This window comes from Pimephales promelas, chromosome 12, assembly GCF_988280905.1.
Source record: "Pimephales promelas chromosome 12, fPimPro1.hap1.1, whole genome shotgun sequence".
NCBI lineage: Eukaryota > Metazoa > Chordata > Actinopteri > Cypriniformes > Leuciscidae > Pimephales > Pimephales promelas.
The window spans coordinates 24,773,483-24,798,448 of NC_142780.1; the positions used below are offsets into that span (position 1 = coordinate 24,773,483).

The following is a 24,966-nucleotide window of genomic DNA, read 5'->3' on the forward strand; positions in this document are numbered from 1 at the left end:
GCAACTGGCTGTGGTTGAGACGGAAAGATTCTAGCTGCCTGTGTACAGTAGGAGGGATGTAAAGGTTAGTAGTAAGCTGGGCTAATTTGAGTGGGGGACAGAGGAGATTGACTCTGGAACGCCAGAGTCACTGTTGAGCCCTCTTGAGGTGTTGTGGGCTAGTCGACGAAACACTGAGGACGGAAGTTGCCCACTTGAAGACCCTAGAGGTGACCCCTACTTGGCTCAATCCAGACGGTTGTCGTGCTGGTCCACTAGGGAGACCACACTGTAGTTGCAGCTGTCGTGTGTGCTGACGTACCAAGTGCACTGCAGCCGTTAACGCCGGACAGAAGGAGAGTCACATCACCATATGGAAAGAAGCGTAAATGGCATAGGTTACTGTAAAGCGACGTCTTAGTTTGTGCTTATCTAGCCGAGTACAAATCAGCATGTTTAACATCTACTGTTGTGTAATGGAAATCATGGAGTTTCTACTAGACACCAAAATGACAGGATCTTCTGATTTGAGTGTTGACTCGGACTGTCTGTGGAATTCTGGTTCTTGGTTAGTTTGAACGAGTCATTGCTGTCTGATTCCCTCTCAGTTCTAGTCCTACACTGGATACAAACAAGAGATGGGCAATAGTTTTATCCCAAAACTTAAATTCCAGGGTTCCCACTCTACTTTTTGACCAGTGAAGTTTTCCTGTCATTTGTAATCACTGGCAGTGTTGGAAAGTTACTTTTAAACATAGTGCATTACAATGAGCTTATGAACTAATTGCAATACTTGGTTATTTTTTTATGTGAAGTCATGCATAATATAAATTTTGCTCATCTGGACTGGGCTTGCTTTTTTTTTTTTATAACTTTTATTTTGAATTTTTTTAGATATTTCCATGTACATTTTAAAGTATGGCTTTACTTTTATAGGTAAAAAAGAAATCTGATTTGTAATGCGTTACCCCAACACTGATTACTGGGTAAGGATGTTTAAGAAATGATCTGATTACTGTTCAAACAAAGTAGTTACTCTGATTAGTTCAGAGAATGAAAGAGCGATACACAGCGACTGAGGTGAGAGAAAAACCCTGCTCATTTGATGGTTCTGCTCTAATGAAGTGTGATGCCTGTGCCACACTGCGGGGCAAGGTGCGAATGCGCCGGCTGCAAGAGAGGACCGGGAACTGAGATGGAAATGGAAGGAATTATTGGGATGGAGAAGAGGGGAGGATAAATAAGGGTAGAGAGTGGAGAGGCTCTAGGCAATTTGAACCCAGAATTGCATGGAGATTGCCACCAGTATGAATAGTTAAAGGAAAGGTTTTTTGTCGAGGTGATTGAAGGAGCCATAGGTGTCATATTTGTGGTTTCTTGACTGATTTTGATTTCTAGTCTGTTCAGTTGTCAGAAAAGTGGACTGTCCAAAAGTGCTGTTTGATAACGGTAGACCATATGACATCTCCTGTAATCCCCAATGGCAGAAACAGGTCTGGATAAACATTTTCCGATTAATCGCAAGCTTTATTTGAGTAAGCTATCTCAATGTTGATTCATAAAAATGATTTCAACAATCACGTTTGCAATTGCAATTCAGGAAAAACAGGCTTGTGATATTGCTCGACTACGTTTTTAAATATGAAAACGAACTCATACTGGGGAATTTTTTGCACCCAAATATAAAAATTTGGCAGCATTTTGCACCAATCGAATAAACAACCATTGATTTTTGACCAGCCATTCACGAACCAGCACCCTAACCAAAGCACTGTATTACTATGACAGATATCTGATAGCAAAGCACACAACACAAGGGTATTCAAACAACGTTTATTCACAATATCCACACTTGAATTCACTATCAAGTCTACATCAAGTATAGTTTATATTAGAGGTTTGAGAGTTGATGCCTGCACTGATGTCAGTCTTCTTCTAAACTAATCATCTCAGCCTGCCCACTGTCTCCAAGCAGGGCCAACAACCTCCTATAGCCATTCCTAAAACAGTAAGAGATTTTTTTTTAAGTAAGAAAAAAGCAAAGGCAATGGATATCACTGGTTTTAGCATTAGGTTTCTTCTTAGTTCTCAGCTGACATGTAGGTTACTTTTGCCATACCTGAGTGAGGTATTCTTTCCCAGACCTCTCTTGCACTCTGTCTTTCTAAGGCTCAGTGACAGAAAGGGAATAAGAGCCGTCACTGTGGAGGGGTGAAGGACGGCTAAAACTTCTAAAACATTATACACCTGCTGGTCGTACACACCTTCATTCTCTTCCATGAAAGCCCTGGGAAAGAAAAAAGAAAAGTAATGGAGGTAAGTTAGAGTGAGAGAACAGTCTTTAAAGCAGCATTGAGAAGTGTAGCTACCTTACCGTAAAATAGTAGTGATGTGTTCACATGGTTGCTCTCCTACTTCAGCGGTGCACCTCTCAACAATAAGCTGCGTGATCTCTGTGCTCAGCCGCTTTACTGAGAGAAACAACAGGGATCTGATTAAATGAAAACAATGAAATGTATACCATTTTCATTTTTAGCAGCAGTTAGGAGGTCTTTTTCTTCTAATTAATGAGTTACAATTTTTAAGCAATGTCTCACTGCTTGCTGTTTTATTAAAGTTGTGGTAAAATAAGGTTCGGGCCATTTTTGTGCTTGCTCTAGCCATTATCTCTGTGTGTTATGATGCTTAGCTCAATATTCCTCTCTATGCACGTTCACTAGACTCGGTTTCTAATGGCCCATCGAACACTCCTCATGTACCTAAACGGTATTAAATAACGATAACAGATTATTAAACTATTATTTTCCAAATACGTTCCGAGCAATTTTTTTTAAGCCAAGCAAAAAAATTAACAGACAATGACTAAAAACAAAATGGTGTAGTTATGTTGACAGAACAGGACTCCAGAACATGTGAATAAACTATAGCCCCTTTCACACAGTGCGTTGATCCCGGTAAATTTCCAGAACGCCTTCAAACACGACCCAGGATTGATACCGACATCGATGCCGGGTTGGGGACCTAGTAACATTGCCGGAATCAGCCCCGGAACGCGCGCTGTGTGAACAAAAGCCAGGACCAATGCCGTAAGGGGTGTCATAGTGATGATGCTCGTGTTATCGCGCGACTCTGTTGCTCTTAGATGAAAGTTTGTGTTCGTCATCAACAAAGATAGGACGAACAAATCTGTCTGCAAACTGGAACGAAGCAGAGACCAAGAGCTCCTCACCTATGAAGCTGAGATCGTTCACCAGCTTTGTGGAACGGTATGTGCGTGTGCGTGTTTACGATGCGTAAGTTACACGCAGACCATCCTGACGTCATGTGAACAAACTCACAGATCCCGGCTAATTATTGGCAGTGTGAACCGAAATCAAACAATCCTGGGACAAATGCCGGGTCACATTATCCCTGTATTTTCCGGAATCTCTGTGTGAAAGGGGCTTATGGTTCTTGGTGTCAACAGGCCTTTTTTCCTGCCAACCTTGTGGCTCATTGACCAGCATCAGTGAGCGTAGCACCAAAGGAAGGGGTATCGTGAGTAAGGAAGGATCCCGGTCACTGTTCCTTTTCAGGAGCTCCAACATGAAAGAGAGAACAGCAGCGAGTCGAGGGGGAGGAGCGACACCTTTAAACTGGAGGAAGTTTTCTCTGCAGAGACAGACAGAACATTTTATTAATTCTAACAGTTATTCCTGAAAGGTTGGACTTCTCCTTTAATACTCAACTATGTGAGAAGCTACATAGGATTTACTTGAAATCAACAGAGAAAAGACTTCTTACTTCAGCACGTGCAGAATGCTCCTTCTGAGTCTTTCCCCCTGCTGGGTGGCTGTTGATTCGCAGGCTGCCAGCAGGACAGGATGATTGACCACCGCTCCAGTAGAGGGCGTGGCTGGGAGGAAGCGGCTCAGGTACTGGGATATGACACTGTGCAGCTGCTGCTTTAGGTACGCCCCCTGAGAATGGGACACACTCACTGCCATGGACAAACCCTGAAGATGCAGATAAAATCCATTTTCTACAATTCTGAAATCAACAATGACCTTTGGATATAGAGAAAGAGTTTCAGCAGTCTAAACACAGAGTACAAATTGGATTTGCACAGTATGTGAAGGAGGTGCGTTAACCTGCAGGAACAGAGGCAGAGTGTCTTTGAGGGCCGACAGCATTTGGGTGTGTGCGCCACTGTCCTGCTGGAGGAGAGCGTGGGGCAGTAAGAGCACATCTACAATGCGAAAGAGCAATTGCTGGGCTTTGGAGGTGGCCAACAGCTGACTCCAATGCTTAACCAAGCAGCCTGAAAAATGCACAAAACCACCATAGACTTATAGCAAACAAAGTGCTGTTCGCAACCCATTTTACTTCAGTAATAAGATTAACTAGCTAAAGAAAAAAAATACATTTAACAAGAAGAGATAGAGTACACTGTGTAAAACGCCACAGACCTACGGTCCAGTACGCCAGCTGTAGACCCTCTCGGCTCTTGTTCAGCAGGTAAGGCTTGATGTATTTGAGGATGTCTCCCACATACTCCAGTGCTCGAGACACCATTTGAGAACGCTCAGAGAGGATCTGGAGCTCACAGTATGATCGACCAACAGCCTAGTAAAGCACAAATGTACAGTGTTGGCAATACAGTATGGCTTCTATATTAGAGCATCTGGTTTGAGTCTGTGTACCTTGATAAACACAGCCATTGCAGGTTTGGGATCTTTGATAGCACCAGGATGTAGGCCTGCTCTCTGCAGCACAGACTCCACTTCTGGAAGTCGTAGGACCTGTCTAGTTAACTCGGCCAGCTGTTCATCCAGACTTCTGCCTGTACACACGATACCACAGCTGCTCGCTCTGACACCCAAATCATATTAAGAATACCGGTTCGCTACCATTTGTGAGTGACTTGTGGATGAAGGGTTAATTCACACAAAAATGTAATTTTCGTCATATTTATTACTCACTTTATTATTTACTCAATTTATTACTCACTATAACAACGTTTGTTGTTTTTTGTGTCGCAGTATATTGTGACTAACTTTAGGCCCAAGATTGTCAACAAAAAGTATTTGCGACTCATTGATCATTTTACAAGTGTTCCAAACATCCTGGTTTTTAAGGGAGACTCTAAACTCAAATGAATGTTTAGATCAGGAGAACCGCTACCAGACTGATGAAAACTGTAAGTACACATCACAATGGTTAACTCTTATTACTATGAATTGGAAAAAGTCATCGTATCATCGCAGCTGCTGTTAGATGCTCTGGTTCCCATAGAAACAGTGTCCTGCGCATCAGCTGGATCTGAAATATATGCTGTTTATTCACTATGTGGGTGTCAAAAAAAGCTTTATGTGAACACTCATGTCAGGTTTTGTTGCTGAATTAAAACATGCTTCTTAAATGTGATGAGATTGGTCTTGCATGCTCAAAATACTTGCTTCTAGGTATTGCAAATATGTCGGCTGACATATTTTGACATATTTCCTTGAAAGGGACTGATTGAAGTGTTAAGTGCAGGATAGCCACAATTTTACTGTTAAAATGTAATTATACATCAACAAGTATAATTTATTATACATGTTTTTATCACAACCAAAACCAGAAAGTCATAAAGGTTTAGAATGACATGACGTTGAGTAAATATGACAATATTCATTTTTACACGAGTTATCTCTTTAACCACATGCCATACCATGGCCGGAATGACTTGATAAGATCTTTGTACCTGCTCTTGTATCTGGGGCGTCTTGGCTTTTATGGAGGTACTGTTGTAGAACACAGCGGATCCAGGAACGGACGCATAAAGCCTGAGCCGAACCTGAGCCTGGCCCAGAGCTGACCCAACTGACCATCTCTCTGTGAGAGAGAAGATGATTTGAGCTCACTCTCACAGTTGACCCAGTCTAACTACATTCAGGAAGAAAGAGTAAATGGAGAAAAGACACTCACCCATTCTGCAGCAGATGATTTAGATAGTGGGTTACCAGCAGGGGATGAAGCATCTCATCCCAGCCGAAGCTCTGCATAATGGACTGGATGGGGTGGGGTTGTAGGTTTTGAGGGGCAGAGCCAGGCATGTCTAATCCCAAAAGTGTGAAGCCTAATAACATAAAATACTATTAGCTTTTACACATTCACTCCCACATTTCTACCCCTAAAAAAAGAGCTGTACTTCTCAACCAAGAAAACCCCCCCCAAAAAAACCATCACACCGATGAGTTGTTGTGGATGTGTGCATCAGAACAGCTGCACATGCATTCAATTCCCTTCTATTCAGCTCTTTTAGAGCATAGCCCACAGAGAAAAGCCAGCCATGCAAAGAGAGCCCCTGAGAGAACAAGAGTTCATTTTCTCTGTTTCCCTGACCTGCTGCGGCGTCCGCGAGCTGTGGCGGGGGGGTCTGGGAAAGCCTCATGCTGCACAAGAAGGGGAAGAAATGGGACCAGAGTGCAGCTGCCACCGCTTGGTGGCGCTCTTTAGCCACGCTGGGGAGAAGAGCCCGACCGGGAGAGTCTACGGAGTGAGACGGCTGGCCCCAGTGCTTGTGAACTCTCCTAAAAAGAGAAACAGATTAATGCCAAGCGCACACTTCAAGACATGCAGTTTCTTGGCTGTAGTGTCGGTGAGCCCTTTGTGCAACTAATTCCTCCAGAAACTACAAAATGGGAAAGAAAAAAAAAATTAGATCTAGAAAACATTGAATAATGATTTATAATGAATTGATAACGGCTTATACATTATAAACATTCCAAATGCCTGGGGTCGGTAGGATTTTTTTTATGTTTCTGAAAGATGGTTCTTATGATCATCAAGGCTGCATTTATTTGATATTATTAAATATATTGTGAAATATTAACCCAATTTATATTAATGGTTATATATTTTAAAATGTAATGTATTCCTCTTATGGAAAAGCTGAATTTGTGTGTATGTACACTACTCACGACTACAAGGACAAACTCCAAGTATGGTTCATCATACTTGGCCTTCACATGCGACTTTCACTTTTTTATTTATTATATAATTATTTTAAATACTATTACACATTATACAAATATATTATGTAACAATATATATATTAGTCAGAATACTACTTTGCCATTTGAAAGGCTAATATACTTTCGGAGTTTCAAACACCAAACGAATTTTTGAACTTCATGTCATGTCAACAAACAACAGGGAAGGGTTTGCAACATATTTTAAGTGACAAAGAAGAAGAGGAGCTTAAACATAAAAAGAAATGAGATAAGAGATCATAGTTGACCAGATCCTAGTAGCAGTTTGATGTTTGTCTTATTGCCATTCCCATTTCCCCCCATAATCACACACTTGACGACTGGTCGGACAGATTTGAATCAAGTTTGAAATTTGTAGTAGTGTCATTCACTTTTTTGCAGACTAAAGGCAAGCATTAAGAGCTTGAAAATAATTGCCCCTCTCTTCTTAAAATCAGTCAACCTCACAAAAGTCCTTCTGTTATATTCCCCCATCTTTCCAGATTCATCCTTATTTCAGCCTTTTTACATTTGACTGCTGCCTTTCTCACTGTCTATATTATCTCCGTCCCCCTCTGCCCTCTCTTTCTCTGCGAATTCTCCTCATCTCTCTGGACAGAGGGATTAGACGGTGTGCGCTGGTGTGGGGCAAGTGGTTCCTTCGTGTCCTGGCGGTAGCTGTGAGGTTGGGTCTGAATGGGAGGCTGAGAGCATGAGTCTGGCTCTGCAGCGGCTGGCATTAGCTCAGATAAGCAGCTGAAGGGGCTGTAATCTCATTTAGACTGGAGATGATCCTCCTGTCCTGTCATTCTCAGCGATGAAAGTGAGAGTGCCAGGAAAAGGGCCGGGGTGAGCGTCACGTGTGCGCGCACATGCACACACCTTTGCGCCTTCCAGCAAGGTTGCATCTAATCCACGGAGAGCTGAAACAATCGATTAGAGAGTGAATTCATTAGCTTCGTTAACGCGGCGGAATGGGCCTTTCACACCCATCAACCCTCATTGTACAAGACATCGTCAGAGACCCCACTTAATCCCCTCACCGAGGCGTCTTACACGCACACACCCCATACCATCTGAACACTCGTTTAATCTCTCCCTGAACTGCAGCACAGATTTTGAACACACACCTCTGGAACATACACACAGACTTACACGATCATGCCGGGCACCCTCGTGTAAACTGACACACGGAATCACACACTCAGATAAGCATCATGAGCACGCCATCTGACACAGCGCGTAAGCTCTGATATCTCGGTATCGCTCAACACACACCCCATGTTGATGGAGGACCACGTCCTTCACTGTGACATTAAGCAAAAGTACTTATTTCTGACCATGCATATGTTATCGTATCAGCTAATATGCCTTTCAAAATAGTATTAGAGAGGGGTGGGGATTGACCCCATGAAATTAGAGTTTTGTGGCTTTTAATCTATGTCTAGAAGCTTTGAGGATAATCTATATGCTAGTGTCATACATAAAGTAGATGAAAACATTTAGCTTTCCATTTAAATAGTAAAAACACCAACACAAGCTTCTGCTGTAGTCAATCATTTTCTCTCTTAAAACTCTCTTTGATCACCAAAATGACATTTTTTTTTTTTTTTAATACAACTAACTTTACCTAAGCTCTACCTTAGGCCTAACTTTACACTCTTGCATCATTTAATATACACAGACTCATGAATATTCAAATTAGCCCCGCCTCCACTCACTTCAGCTCAGAGATCCACTCGCTGTAAACGCTGTACAATGGGATCGCTCTTTACAGCGTCAGACATAACGTTAATTAAAATGATTAGCCTTTTGCTTGATAGCTTATCAACCAGCTAATAATGTGTCGCTAATGTTACATAAACCATCTTCCCGTTCGTTCACCATCTCAGAGTCAGACAGCGGCCTTCTAACAATCAGTATCCTTAGAGATGCTTTGATGCAACTCAGAACGTCAGTGGAGAAAGGCATACATTTCATCATAACACTGTAATATACATCACACACACTAAATCTACCCGATTTTTTTGTATCAACAGAAAGATTTACCAGGATAACCTGGCTTCTTCATAGTTAATGATACGCTACAGCTCACTGGCACGTTCGTGATTGGTTACAAGGTAGTTTGTGACGTTAGAAACACCAGCAGACTCAAACCCCGTTTAGATCACTGCAGTTTTAAAGAGAAAATACTCAACATTGGTGTGACTTGTTAATTTGCACATGGTTTGCCATATTAAAAACAACACTTGATTTTCACAACAGGGGGACTTTAAACAGTACTTTCTTAAGTAAGTACTGACGTACTTTAAAATAAAGCGCAACCGAAATTCTCCAGAGTTCTCCACTAGTGAACATTTCTTATTATTATCATCATCAGTTGAAAACAGTTCTGCTGCTTAATATTTGTATTGCATTTTTTCAGAATTTGATGAATAGAAAGAACATTTCTTTGAAAATTACAAATGGCTTTACTCTTTTCAATAATTTCTATTAATTTAATGCATCATTACTAATTTATTTCTTTTGAATGGAAAGAAACATGTATTTGAATATACTGAATGGAAAGCCAAACATATTGTGTGAAAAAAATAGAAAGTGTGATATTTCAAAGTCAACAAATATTTTGAATTAAATAATTGGTATTTCTGTTATCATTTTACAAAAACCATAAGCAATTACTTAAATATGAACTGGAATATATTGTTAATTAAAAAAAAAAACTTTCTCTGAAAACCCTTGTGCAAATGTACTCCTAAACATTGACAAAAATAATTTCAAATGGGTCTGGCCCACTAATACCAACTGCGACTGACTAGCAAGTAGCAAATCCAGTTCATGACTGTGATGTAACTTAACTCTATTTTAAGGCAAGTAAAAACTGCTTTGGGTAATTAAATGAGTTTGACAAACAGCCCCTGCTGCGTTGAACAGAAACAGAGAAAAACAGAGATACCTCCCTTCTTGGCCTCAGTGTCACCACACTCTCTGTATTCCTGAGGGGAGATGGGGAGCACGGTTGAAAGCGCAGTGGGAAGGAACCAGATTAATCGATTGGCTAGAACTCGATTAGTCACTTGGCAAAGGCGCCACCGTGCTGCAGGGGTCACCATTGCGATCTCACTGCCCACACACACAGAGGATCGTGGCAGGGAATGCAATGAGGAGAATTAGAGCGTGACTAGAGCCTGGCCTGTGTTATCTGCGTGAATCATCCGTCAGTTACAGTCTGCCTTACATGGCCCTGTAGCCGCATGCTGGCTAATTCACGTAAGGCTTGCACATGCCACCTCCAACTTAACAGCCGTAATGAAGACAAGGTTTAATTTACCAGACCACATAATAACACATTAATTGTGTCAGTGAAAACGCATTAATAAACGCGATACAACAGTACCACAGTGAAATTAAGAGTAATTTGTAAAGGACACATTGAAGAGCGCCCCGTCCCTTTAAACTGGGTCAGTGGGATCTTAGTGCCACTGCCAACGTGAGCCCGTTCGGGAAAAAAAAAAAAAGTTTTATCGCCCATTAATGTGCAAATGAGTTGCCCCCAACCTGAGACCCTGCCTCAGAATTGTGGGAATTAGCTGTGTTAAAGTGATTCAGAGTTAGATTCTTTACCTCAGAGGACTGTGTGTGTGCACACTCTCAAACACGGACACCTTACTTGATCGCACCCTGGCCACCTCTGACCGTGTTAGCCGTGTAAGGCACACCGATGTCCCTGCCATGAACTCGTCCCTCCCTTTAGCTCTGCCCACACTCGGCCGTCTCCATCCAGGACCGGACCCATGGGCTGAAACTCAACACAGCTCTCTTCCAGCACCTGTACGGGCTGACCCGGGTGCTGCAGGCCCCTAGAGATGCTTATAGGTCCTCTGTTCACAATGGATAAGCTTATCTCCACACTGCGTTGTAACTACTGCACAATCAAGCCATTGTCAACATACAAGGGATGCAGGGGAGAGATTTGAGCTGTGCGGGGGCCAGGGTGCCATATGTATAAGCTTCTGGGATCACTGTGTGTTTGTGTGTTCGAGGAACTGCCATATCTTTACATGTGTGTACTCTCACCGTAATTGCGCCAGCACCGTCTGCAGGAAGCCCAAAGCGGAGCTGAGCTCTGACTGGCGGCAGGCGGGCAGCAGCAGTCCAAAGCCCTCGTTCAGAAGCCTCTCCTCTGACAGCGTAAGATTAGAACTCGTCTCGAACACCTCGCTCACCCCCTCTAGGTACGAGCTAAGTGGCGTCCAGAGAGCTAGCTTGCGAGAAGGCTCGGTGGTCTTCAGGTAGAACTCGCGCGCCGTTTGGCTAAAGTAGGCAGCCAACTGCTCCGCCAACGCGCCAGCATCCAGTCCCTTCTCCAAATACAGCAGCACGAGAGCCAGCTGGCCTCTCCACTGCAGCGCACGCAGGGCCGGGGGAGTGGAGTCGGCGGGCAGCATAGCGAGCAAGTCGCACGCTCGGCTGGCGACGTCCTCCAACTCAGCACACTGCGCCAAGACCAGGAAGAGCAGCAGGAAGTGCAGCAGGCCAGTGTCAGAGAGCTCCATCATCCGCCTCTGGTGGAACTTTGAGTAAAGTCTGTGGACAAGTGAGACAGACGTGGTCATGATGTGGAATAAAAACTGCTAATACGATGTTTATAATTATCTTACAGAAAGTTCATTGGAGGCAGATCTGAATGTTAGATTGCAGTTGATTGTAAGAAAGAGGTGGGATTTAAGCAGACAAAATGATTTGAGAAGTCTGGCATACAAAGAAGTCTATTGTTTTACCAGAAGATCGAGTTATGACAATCTGATTAAGCACTATGAGGTCAATGAATGGATGAATCGTTTACAATAAGACTTTTACGTTTGCAATGCACAAGAATGGGTGTAAAATAGTATAGTCATACTGCGACTGTGACACTATAGTCACACAATAGTTTTTCCCTAAATTAAATTCTCAAAATAACAATATTATTTCCCATGGTAATTCCATATTTTCCAGAATTTCCAAATTTGGAATACTAGACTTTCAGAACTTCACTTTTGTGAAATATGTATTGCGATATGTAGTTGGCTATACTTTGCCCTAATGTAAATCAATGTCTACAATACAAAAAGTCCTTATGGACTCAAGACTGATCAATATTTAATCCATTCCAATTATACTTCCAGCACACAAATGCGCTGCTATACATATAAAAAGCTGTGAAACAGGTGTCAGGGTCTATCAGGATCAAACATTATAACGACACTTTTACTCTAACCTAAGCACTCAACTCATCGCTAACCTCCTCCAGACGTTCAGTTATCCTGGAGAGCTGTGTGCCTGTGAGCAGCATGTGCAAGTTTGCTTCTTTGTGTGTGTGTGTGAGAGAGAGAGAGAGAGAGAGAGAGATAGAGAGAGAGAGAGAGTGAGTGAGTGTGTTGTTTGATCCTCCGGGCACCGTGGTGAAATGCCTTTAAAAGACCATGTTAAATGTCAGAAACACTCAGGCACACAGTGGTAGCTGCACTGTCGTGTGTGGCTCAATTTGCTGCAGCACAGGAGGAGAAATCAATATTGAACCCCTCCACTCCCCCCTTCTTTCTACTGTTGACTGTTTGGCCCAAACAGAACCCTGCAGGTTCCATAACAAACACACTGCACTACAAGCAGGCCTTTGAGCATCCGTTTAATGTTTGGACAAAAACACATCACGCAAGCCTGCGGGGAGTCGGCCACATCACGGCTACACATAGACGCCGAGCAAGAAAGTGTGGCGCAAGCTTTTAGAGACTGACCCGAAATGGAGAATGAGCCAAAGATGAACGGAAGGCTGTCGAGATATTGTTTGCGTTTTTGCCTGTCTGTCTGGTTGTTTGTTTGTTTATCACGGACAGTTTTTTTTTTTTGCGCCTGCCACGAGCAGATGCTGCTCATTCCCAGAGTACGAGCTTGAACGCGCTCCCTGCCGATCTCATTAATGCACCATGCGCCGTGCCTCCCACCGAGCGCTCCAAGCCCGAGTGCCATCAGCACACAGCCCACACCTCCCCGTGTGGCACGTGTGTTTGTGTGTGTGTGTGGGGAGGAGGAGATGGTCCTGAACCAGCCAAGTCAGCCCCCGCCACGCCATTGCTGGAAGCCGAATGCCTGCGTTAAGGTGAATTAACTGCTATGCTCCTTAGCTAATTAGCCTTCGCGGTTGCAGCACGGCTGAGCACGGTCTGGACAGTAAATTCATTATCCACATTTTGTTCGTGTCAGTGTTTTACCAGAGCCAAACCAGGCAAAAAGGACGCAGAGGTGACGAGATCTAAACTTTGAAAATAGTCCCAAGGCACATTCTCACCTGCCCTTGATCTGTCTCCAGGGGGCACCGCCAGCATGTTCTTGGCTCAGGTGAAGGGCCAAAATATGCAGAAAGATATGGAAGGAGTTGGTTGTGCGGTAGAGCTGCGTGTGAGAGCTGGAGCCGACAGAAGCAGGGCTACAGCAGCTCTTAGCCTGCAGCAACAGACAGAGGGGAGTCCTGCTGATAGTGCCCAGCCCCGACACACCTAACCAAGGCACAGTGAAAGAGCCGTTCTGCGTGCACATGAAAAGAGAAGAGACAGTTCTGAATTAAGACCCCAATATACTCCTGATGAAGTTTGTTTTCATTAACAGAGATAAAGATAATTTTGAAATGCATGCCCAGCAGGCCAGCAATATACTATTAGTGAACATCGCAAAGCAGCCCATACTGCTCATCAAAATGAACGAATCTTTTTCCGAGTCAATTCGTACGTTGAATGAACCAAATGACTCAGAAAAAGATTTGTTCATTTTGATGAACGAGTTCGAACAGGACAGTCACAAACGTGCGTCACAGAACAGAGCAAGGTGAGCATTTGAGCTTATAAAACTTAAACTTTGTTTTTTTTTTTTTTTAAATGAGCGATCATTTCACTTGATAAGATCCTTATTCATCGTCTGGAATCGTTTAAAACCCTTTGAACAGTTTGCAGTTTGTACTGAAAGTGTCTTTTGGACCTTGAACCGTTTGGTTCCCATTGAAGTGCATTATATGGAGAAAAATCCTGGAATGTTTTCATCAAAAACCTTCATTTCTTTTCGACTGAAGAAAGAATGACATGGGGGTGAGTAAATTATCAGCAAAGTTTTTTCAAAAGTGAACTACTCCTTAAACTTATTATTATTTTCAGATTTAAATAGAGAAAAAAATTGAAAATTTTGGATGTCACTATGCTTCATGCTTCCAATAATTGTAACAATACTTAAATGTGAATGATCTTTCAGCAATGACTCACTAGATTTTTGCTGTAATATTCCCAGAGCGTTGTGACAGCACTGACGTTTGGGCCCCACATTAAGCTGAGGCTGAGGCAGCAATGGACCACCATTCGTATCTGCTCTTCCTGTGCAGCTTTCTGAAATGTAACCACACTGACATTTACCTTTCAGAAGACATGTGTTCACAGTGCAAACAATATCTACTGTAATGCTACTCATAAACATCAGACCAGATAAATGAGCATATTAACCAAATAAACACATAATACACAGTAATACGCAGCATTATTGTAATCACCTTTGGATCACAGCTAGACTTCAGCAGCCCGATCACAAAACTCCAATTATCCTCAAGTTGTTTCTGAAACAACAAACTTACCATTATAATGTTCATCTAAAATTAATAACATCTCACCATGTGATACTAGTTAGTGTTGCTCTACCTCCTGTTGAAGAATGCCATTCTGGTTGTGCATCCCAATCTGGGCCAGGTGTGTGAGCAGCCACCAGGAGAAGCTCTCAGGGTCTTTACAGTGCATGGGGAGCCCTGGGTCACGGTCTCCTGGAGGCGTCCCCTTCAGAACCGTCTGCAGCAAGGCATTTACATAACTCCAAAAAGACTGGATTGAAAGGTAAAAATAAAATTAAGAATAATACAAAAACTACCATCTATGCAGAGAGTGTGTGTCTGCTAACCTGAGTGTGCATGCTTTTGCTCCTGTGCTCCAGTAAATGCATGAGTAGAATCCATAATTCTTTTGTGCAGAGGCAGTGATAGTGATGAGTGTTCAGAGTCTCTGTTGGTCTCACCTAGAAAGAGACTAAAAGATTCTACCTCCTAAACTTTACACAACAATATTATTTGTTATTGTTAAAAAAACAAACCTTATTATATTTGTTCATGGCCAGACCAATGAGATCACAGAGCAGGTTGTTGACCTGGTCCTCAAACAGACTGATGTTCGTGAGCGTCTCGCCTGTCAAATTCACGAACTGGTGCGCGTAAACTACCTGACCTTTCAAAATCATCAGGACCCAACACTCATTAGCATGACAGTCCCAGATTCAGGGTCACAAGTGTGATTTACAATCTCCCCCCATTTTCAGCTATTGCAACATACCCATCATCCTTTGCTCCAACAGGTGCAAGATCTCCAGAACAGACCAGATGATGTCCAGGTGCAGATGCAATAATTGCCAAGATGGAGGAAAGAGCTGTAAAGTGGGTGATACAGTTAGTTTATTTCCCTTATGCCACTTTCTTTCGCTCCTATGGTAAGTAATATGTTAAAATAAAATTGTTGCAGATCTAAACTGAACCAACATAGTGTGCATCATATTCATTTTAAAGACCTTTTGACCTTCCAAAAGTCCACCAAAGTAGGTCAAAAGCGTGAATATGAAGCATTAAGATATTGTTATTGCAAAAATGCTGATGAAGTTCTGGTTAATTTCTGATTACAATTCCATGAAATTATTTGAAATGTTCTCTTTTAACAAAACAATCATTGCCATCACAGAAATAAATTACATTTAAAAATGTATTAAACTAGAAAAGTTTAACTGTAATATTTCACAATATTGCTAAATTATTGTATTTTGATCTAATGAATGCAGTCTTCTTGAGCATAAGAGCCTTTTTCTTTTAAAAACAAACTTTTGAATGGCAGTCTATGTAGGAAAATAATATGATGTACAGTTATATTTGTTCATATAAGCAAAAAATATAAAATGTCACTCCTTCCTGTATTGATTTAACATTCATTCCTCTGGAAAAAAAAACATCAAAAGGCTGAAAGGTATAATTTTACATTAAATATATTGCACAGTTCTACTAGCTATTTCATGACACACGTTCTGCAGTACCTTCCCCTGATGCTGAATTGTAAAAGCACTCTGGACATTGGCTGGCAGATTTTTGATTCGTCCAATAAGCAGCGCGATACTGAAGAGCTCCTCCACCAAGACTGAGGGCAGTTGAGCCTCCGAGTCTTTAAAGGGGTGAACGGGACCTTCATCTAGGGATTGTGAGGGCTCCAAGAACCTGGAGATCAAAACACAACGTGAAACCCATTTCTGAAGCAACAGAACAGTTTGACACTGACAGAGCAAAACCATTAAGCTCACTAAGGGTACGTCTACATTCATCCCGATACATTTGAAAACAGCTTTTTTTTTTGTTTAAAATCACTCTCCATGTGTCCACACTAGCATTTTCAAACATTTTCCAAATGTTTCTCATCCACACCGAAACGTCTTGAATGCCAAAAGAAGCATTTTCTAACGAAAACGTATTAGTGAGGACAAGGCCTAAAAGGTGTACCTGTAAACGAAGACCTTAATATAGCTGAGAAACAGCACACACTCCTGTCTGAGTTCCTCTGCCTCATAATGAAGACTGCTTGCCTGGCCTAAAAAGGGTCAAAATATAATTATTCATATTTCAAAAGCAAAAGTATTGTCAGAATGCAACACATTTTTTGTCTCCAGATGCTTACCGAAATCATGCGAGCTGGACTGCACCAGCGTCTCCAGTTTTAACACCTTTTGTCTGAAAAGAAAGACAGATTGTCAAATTAGCAGACTTTCTGTTTCAGCAGACAACGTGGCCATCCTCCAGAGCCAACACACCTGCACTCCTACCTGAACAAGCCAAACAGAAGTTTGGTAGATTCTACCAGTGCTGTTTCCGTCACCCATGGGAAGTCAAAAATATCAACAGTGTCCCCCTCAAAATCCGCAGGAGCTGGATCAAGCTTTAACAACAACCTAATCATGGAAAATAGGATAAGAGTGTAATATGCAGGTTGACACAGATAATACCATCATTATAACATCTGGACTAAGTACATACCTCTTTAGGGCTCCTCTGCTGATGTAACCATTTGATGACAGTCGTCCTGTCTCTTCTCTACCAGGTTCATAAGCACAGGTGAAGCAGGGAGGCTGACTGGGAGCAGATTCACCATAATGATCCAGAGCAGACGGGGACACAGGTGGGGTGAGGGACTGTGAGAATTCACTCTCCATGTCAACAGGGTGAAACAGACCACTGGGAAGAGTATTGAATAGAAACAATGCAAATAATGAAACTAACTTACTCCATGTAATAAAGCCACTTTCAACAACGAATTAGACCGAGTAACGTTAATGTAACCAAACAACCATTTAAAAAAAAAAACTTAAACCAAAAAAAAAAAGACAGGCTGTAAGACAGCCATTGAACCAGAAAAGAGCAGCAAATAACAGGCGCTTTAAGGTTTTATTTTCAGCAGTGAACACTTATCTTTCGAACCGCTAAACTGCCAACAATCGACCTGGAAATTGTGTCAATAGAAAGCGAAACCGATTCTTTTTAACAGCCATAACTATATCAGTCATTTCAAATATAACAACTTCTGTAATAACACTTACTTCAACACTGTTGACAACAACAACTACGTCTATGAACGACCTTCTTCCCAGTGTATCATGCTCTCCCGCGCTACAGTCACACCAACACTGCGCATGCGCACGGACGTGTCGGTCATTCAAGCCTCTCTTTGATTGGCCAGAAGTTCTCGGGGGCGTGTTTAGCAACTGTAATAAAATTACAGCATTGAGAATCTTGATAAGTTTTTGTGCGCGCGCATGTCATTGTTAGTAAGAAAGCGTGTTAGTAAGAACGCGGAACAACTACAACGACATTACATGCAGGACATATGTTATGTATTAAAATCACAGCTCCGCGCTGGCAGTAAATAAATAGGAGAGGCAATTTTGAATCGTCGCGTGCGTGATCCATTCATATGTATTTTAAGTGCCTTGGTCTGCCCCACATTACTACAATCGAATTAAAAAACTGTTTCTGTTAAATAAAACTGGACCCAGGGTTATCCTGATTTCCATATGCAGATCTGTCTCCACCGGCTGCAGCTTTGGGCATCATGCATACATTTTAAAGCATCCTTCCAGTCCCCGCATCTGAATGCAGATATCTCGATTTGATAATCTTTTATTCGACGCTCAAGTCTATCGGCTAGTTTTACATGCGGATGTAACGGTAGCCTATGTCTAGGTGGTTTGGTTAAAGCAACATATGTCGCATTTTAGCCAGACCTACGACAAAAAATACTATTAAACACCCCCTCGTTTGTTTTAGCCTAATTGTTGCGTCTTGCCGTACGTACTGTACGTGGATTTGAGCAGCTCACGGACAGAACAGAAGGTAAGAAAACAAAGTCATGTTGATTGCTTTCGCTGACCGAGAGGGAGGAGACCTCTCACCATAACGCTCGCCTGATGTGATTTTGTCATGTGTCTAAAAACAGGACTCTGAAATGGATGTCATTTGCATTGTTTTATAGTTTGAATACACCTTTGCATGCATGCATATATACGAAAGAAAGAAATATACGACTATAGATTAAGACAAAATGTGTCTTACAAGCCCCCCCATTGAAAATGCAGATTTTCAGACAGTCTAAATGTTCAAGATACTTCCATTTTGTAGCAATTTCTTTTAGTAAAGTGATTAGGTTATCCTACTGGCTGCCGCCGTCTGTCTCAATCTATTAACTCTGAATAATTTACGTCCTTAATTTGTGAATGAAATGATGTTCCTGTGTAATCAGAGCACGAGGACGTGTCAGGCAATATGCTGATTAGCGTGCATGAACTCACTGTATTTGTGAAGATGAGATGAGCTAGCCACTCTTTATATGTTGGAACATATAGGTTGACGGATGTATATTTCATCTTATTATCAGCATGTACGACCCTTGTCAAAAATAGAATAGTTTAAGGGCAAATACAAAGTATTAATGCAAATAGACTAAACAATCATGCCAGCTTGAAGAGCATCTTTTATGGCTATTAAAAACAATTATTTTATGTTAAATTTGACCTTTTCATAACGTGCAAAAACTTTTTTTTTTAATTAACCAATAAAAGGCAAGGGACATAAAAATAAAAATTTATTGCTATTTTATAGGCTGAAATAGCACAATTTATTTACTTTTTCTGTCAAATATTGCTTTTATATTTGTATCTTTTCCACCCATTTACCTCAAGGCCAGCAAAATTTTCTCTGTGCTGCCATACTTTTAGATAAATATAGTGAGTTAATGCAAGATTTTTCATACCAAGTCACTTAACCTGAGTAGTTACAAGGACCCCCATTTTTTCTTAAAAATTGAACCCACTTACTCATTGCCCCATGTATCTCTTGTACACCTCAACATAAAAAAGAGAAATATTAAAGGTTAAGTATAAAACAAGCACTCAACAGCAGAATAAATCCCTGACTCTAACAGGTCTACAATAAGCATACCTTAAACGTACGTGACATACAGTTAAAGCTCCACAATGAGTTTAAGTAATGAGTAATATTTTACTCCTTATTGGGTTCCTTCCAAAAAAGGATTCCACCATTGTACTTCAAAACGTTCCCGTCTCTTTTATCTGAAGGTGCCCCCCATGGCTTCGTCTTGATCAATTAAACTGCTGAAAGGCCCTTTCCCTCAGCCTTTTCAGCATAGCGCTTTAGAGAAATATAAAGTTATCAGTCGTTCTAAGCGATATGAGGGGAAAAAATAAGTAGTTTGTCTATAAAAATGTGGAGGTGCTTTATCAGAGTCCCTGTAGGCCTTGGAGCCCTTGTGCTGGATGTTTGCTCTCTGGAATGGATCATCTGTATGGCAGACCCCTGGCCCCCTCCTTCCCCACTTCCTCAGGCCGAGTAGCTTAGTGTGAATACGTCCTGGCTTTACTGAAAGATTGACTGGGTGATTTTGAGGAGCAGGGAGGAGCAAGTCCATCCATACTGAAGTGCATAAGCACATATACAGTACCGTATTATCCGTTGTCAACCAAACAATTTGAGTAATCCAAAATCAGTCCATAAAGGATTCAGATTAACATTGATTTCTTAGTTATGGTGAATACTGGTAAAGTGGGACAATTTCTGATAATTTACCTTCTGCAAAATGTTTTAATATGATCCAAATGTTTTAGCCCCTTATGATTCTATTCTAATTAGCTTAAGATACTCTACAATACAGGATAAAAAAGAAAGAAACATTAAACACAGGATGGATGACTTTTCCTCTTCAAACACATTAAATTGTTCATGTAATGTAATGTAGGTAAATAAAAAAACTTTTTTTAAAGGAGGGGTGCAGGTACAGCAGATCCTCCTTCCTCCCTCCTTTCCTCGCCTGTCCACAATATTTTGTATTGGGTTTTGTTTATTTAATATAAATTTTATTTTAAAAAAGAGGAATCTTCATACACATTTCTTAAAGACTAATTTATTCCACACAGGCTAAATTTAATTTATTTTTGTACAGTATGTACATGTCAATACAGCCAGTGCAAGAGAATGCCTCCACTTATTCAATGAGGCCATTCTCCTTGCCACACGTCTAATGGAAATAGTCCTCTCAAACAATGCACATAATAAAATCCTCTGACTTTTTGCGATAGATTTCATTACCATATCTGCCTTTGCAAATATCGCAAATGTTGCATTCGAGCTTGTAGCTTCCATCTTTCTTTCTTTCTTTCTTTTTTTTGGCATTGGCATAGTTTTTATAAGCAGTTTACGATCTTTGTTGAAATATCTAACTAACTTAATTTATGAGGGGCATATACACAGGGAACTCAATTCCCCCATTAGAATGACTTCAATGGCTGTGTCCCAGTTAGCCATATACCCTGTCACCCAATACACTATTGGCAAACTGGGACAGTGTCAAAATCACATAAAAAACAAAACTAAAAGATTCAAATGAATGGGATTTTTGAAAATTCAGATCCACCATTGCATCCTATAACAAAATAAATACAAATTTTTATAAGTTTTTATTTTTATAATCTTTATTCACCTCAGATTGCTGTCATTTTACTTTACTGTCATGGTTCACTGCAAGGTTGTTAAATATGTTGTGCCAAACCCCTGGAAGTGATGCCATAGCCACATAACCTATATATTTTGCTTACAATGGGCTCAGTCAGTGTTGATTTTTAGTAATGGAATCATGTAAAGATAGAAACTTAAGAGTATCCACCCATAATATTAGACAGGAAAATTGTAGAGCTAAAAAAATATTCCTCTATAGCTTCATTTAAAATGTTATGTCTTTGCTTCCTGAACTCTGTATAGAATATAGTTGAGCCCTGCAGATGGCGAGTGAAGGTAAAGTTTGATAAATGCATCGTTTGCATGCCAAGAGCAACTAGCGTTAGCACTGTGTCTTATTGCTGAAGACATTTGCATCAAAACCTGTAGACTGAGTGTGTAGGAAGAGGTATGTGGGTGGTTGTTATTCGTTTCTGTCAGAGAACAGTGACCTAAGGTGATGGACTTCAGTTTTTTTCTGCTGTGGTGGACAGGTAATGCTTGTATGAAAGAAACTTAACATATCTTAACATATCATAGGGAATGCTAGGGAAAACTTTCACATCAGTTTGCAAAGTGCAATGTATTTGTAAAATTTGCTGTTGTGGTTGATGTCAGGGTAACAGCTAAATGTTTTTTGATATTTTGGATATAGTCAATATTACATTTAAACCCTGATCTTTTTTTTTTGTGTGTGTGTGTGTGTGTGTGTGTGTGTGTGTGTGTCTGTGTGTTTTATTTGATTTAAAAATCAGGTATTTTCATTTTATAGCAGTGAAATTAAGCATTTTACATTTATTTAACATTTTGTTATTTATGTTAGAAATTAAAGTTTACACTGAAGTATCTTATATGCTAAAATAAACAGGCTGCAATTTTAAAATTCTAAAGTAAACTTTCTTTATTCTGAAAGTAAATTGAAGCCTGCCCTTAATCAATTAGGTTATTATTAAGTATCAATTCAAATATTTGGCTGTAATTTACTCTCACTATTATTGTTTTTAGCAGTATTGCTACAAATTTATTTAATCCTGCCAACACACACCATCAAGTTCCCTACCATTGACTTGCCTTTGTATTCATACCTGCATGTTACTAACAAATATCGCTCTTTCATCTCTTTACTTTGCTGAAATATCCTCTTTCAATTCAGAATGTTACTCCTGCTCCTTTGTTCCTCTGTTTATTATACAGGGCTTTACATGAAATATGCATGAAACACAAATGGACTCTCTAGTTCATAAGCATTTTCATAAGTGAATTTGCCCAGTGCAGATATTCACGTGGAAAGACAGACTCTCACTTTTCAAACCATGGTTTTGGTTTTGTTGCCTGTTAACTGAGAGTGTTTTCAAGAGCAGAGTATTGAAACCTGTAGACTAAAACAATTCAGAGTCTCAATTGGTTCAGCTGATCACAAAATCGCTTTTTATTATATCGCTTGCAGTCAAACCTGTTTGATTGCTGTTTTTCCGTCGGTAATGATCCTCATCAACGTGTTTTTGATGCAATATTTATTTTGTTATGGTCCTGTCATGTACCATTTCCTTTCTTAACTTTTTAGTGTATTTGTTTGAAAGTGTCAAGTAGTTTTTTAAAAAACTACACCTTTCACTGTAAACCCGAATAAGTTAGCAAAACTAAAAAAATGAAGCAATCTGTTACATCAAAGTTAAGAAATTCAAAGTTTAAGTAAGCAGAACATAACACTTAATTTTATTTAATATCTCTTTTAAGTGTCATGAAATAGAAAATAGTCAAAATTACAAAAGAAGGTTCTAAATAGTTATAAAAGTAAATTTAAGTTGTCTCTACTACAACAAATTAATTATTTTGAGTGTTAGGTTTTACTGTGACATAATAACAATCAAATCAGTCTTTTATTATTTGATATTTGAATCAATACTTTTTTGTATCGTTGTTTATTTGATCATTCGAATCGGTGAATGAATTAATTCCCTGCAAGGTTTAAAAGTCCTCAAAGAAGATTTTAAAAATATTGAGGAAAAATAATGCTTCAACCTAATGGGCAAAACATGAATGCTCATTGTTCCTATAATATTTCCTGCCAGGAGAAATAGATTTTTGTTCTATATTCAGAAATTTTCCATGGACACAGTTTGTGAAACCCTGGTGTAATTTTTTTATCGTGTCTGTCTAGTTGGCCCACATTAGTGACAAATGTATTTTTCAGCCATTTAGCGTAAACCTGTTAAGGTGTCATATTAACTTAAGCAGGATTTTTTCTTGAAATAATGATTCAATTTCAATGGGGCAACTTGTAAGAGTGTACTTTTTGTTCAGACCCAGCGGTGATACCCCCCTTCAACCAATCAATGCATTTCAACCAGTCATCAGTCCTTTTGAACTGCTGAAAGGCTTCAGTAAATGTATGTATTTAAGAAAGAGAACAAGCAGTTCTTAATTGATACCATTGTGAATGGCAGGGCATGGATTGGAGAGGCCCGCTGTGTTGCGGTTTCCCACACACTGCTGCAGTGGCGCGGATGGGCCGCCGGAGGGCAGCGCGGGACCGAAACCAAGTGCCAGTGGAGAGAGGGATGTGCGGTCGCGAGATCGCATTTGGCCGTGCAATACGGACTACAGTTCATCTCACGGGTCAGCGCATATTTTTAAACAGCCTTTATTACCCTAACCCAGACCCCAGGTCCCCCCTCCCGTTTCTAAATCCGTTTACTGAGGGTCTTTTATAAGCAGAAATGTGAAAAGTGCTGACTGCTATTCCCATTTTGAGGATATCTGACTTCATCAAATTACAGTTGGGTTTTTGAATATTTCATATTTGATCAAAAGCCCTTTACAAGCGGCACACACACTCACGGGCCCACATGGGGCATGATCAATTTTTAAAGCTCCAATCATTATGCACACATTGACCCACAATGCCGACTTTAATTCAGATATTTATTAAGAAACCTTTGCACCTTTTTTACTTGTATTATTTCAAAGGTGTCTATAGCCTTCTATTGTGCTATAAGTTTGGGCTTGCATGTAAACCGATTCACGGTCCCTTGTTTCTATCGAACCGCACAGTGCTGCCGTTCCCCTTTTAACCCCACATCTAAAACACTTTAAAATGGCCAGCCTAGGACGAAGGCCAATATTGGCCTTGGCTGTACCTTGAATAATGAATAATTCATCTGTTTGACCTTTAGCTGAAGTTTATTGGAGGGTGAAGGCGTCCTGCTGGCCTGCCTGCTGCCTGGCCCAGCTTGAGCTCTGTTTCCCCTCTCAGTCATGTCCCCTTCTATATCCTCGCCTTTTCTCGCTGTCGCCAAATGAGGTGTGAGGACACAAGATGTCTTGACCATCAAAGTTCCTTGCAGTGTCTCGGTTCTATGTTTTGACTAGTTTTGAAGGTCAGCTTTGTTACGTCCACCTATATTAAACATAACCTCTGAACCCCGTAAGCTCACTCGGTATCATTGCATCTTCCACCTGCTGTATGTCTACATGGCGAAACGTGGATGTATTTGCACATCCAGTGTGTGGAATGACAGTGAGTGATTGCTCTGAATTGGTTGTGTGTTTGTAGAACTACATTCATTTTCAATTAATCCTCTATCCCAGCGAGCGCCCCTTCAGTCCCATGAGTTCTTTCGCAGGGAAATGGCTGACTGGACTGTTTTACCTGTTGCCTTAGGCTGGTGTTAAATGTCATTGACATTAAATTTCCTTCGTTAAGTCTGATTTGATTGTGTCACTGGTGATTTTTGTCCTCAACATGGCCAAATATGTCAAGTTCTGCTTGCCCCATTTCTCTTAGCTTATGTTCTCAAATGGTTTATGTCTGCTTATCCTGGTTTGCAATATTAACAT

The 24,966-nt window shown here is 40.8% G+C and overlaps 1 protein-coding gene across 2 annotated transcripts; it reads right to left on the minus strand.

The window, feature by feature from the left end:
- Nucleotides 1–1,798: 1,798 nt before the first annotated feature.
- Nucleotides 1,799–17,770, minus strand: mms22l (MMS22-like, DNA repair protein). 2 transcript variants are annotated; one of them, XM_039679967.2, is made up of 25 exons: nucleotides 17,661–17,770; nucleotides 17,101–17,298; nucleotides 16,890–17,015; nucleotides 16,745–16,797; nucleotides 16,570–16,657; nucleotides 16,113–16,290; nucleotides 15,368–15,461; nucleotides 15,132–15,262; nucleotides 14,943–15,056; nucleotides 14,690–14,866; nucleotides 14,545–14,607; nucleotides 14,264–14,383; nucleotides 13,303–13,538; nucleotides 11,052–11,561; nucleotides 6,346–6,533; nucleotides 5,929–6,079; nucleotides 5,705–5,835; nucleotides 4,662–4,801; nucleotides 4,428–4,584; nucleotides 4,110–4,279; nucleotides 3,763–3,974; nucleotides 3,464–3,630; nucleotides 2,354–2,450; nucleotides 2,099–2,266; nucleotides 1,799–1,979 (listed from the first exon to the last, which is right to left on the minus strand). In XM_039679967.2, the coding sequence occupies exons 2-25, from the start codon at nucleotides 17,274–17,276 to the stop codon at nucleotides 1,904–1,906; spliced, it is 3,723 nt and encodes a 1,240-aa protein (XP_039535901.2). In that variant the 5' UTR covers nucleotides 17,277–17,298; nucleotides 17,661–17,770; the 3' UTR covers nucleotides 1,799–1,903. The 2 variants fall into 2 exon arrangements, with proteins under 2 accessions (XP_039535901.2, XP_088973938.1); XM_089117812.1 differs by lacking the exon at nucleotides 17,661–17,770 and having other exon boundaries at nucleotides 17,101–17,299.
- Nucleotides 17,771–24,966: the final 7,196 nt, after the last annotated feature.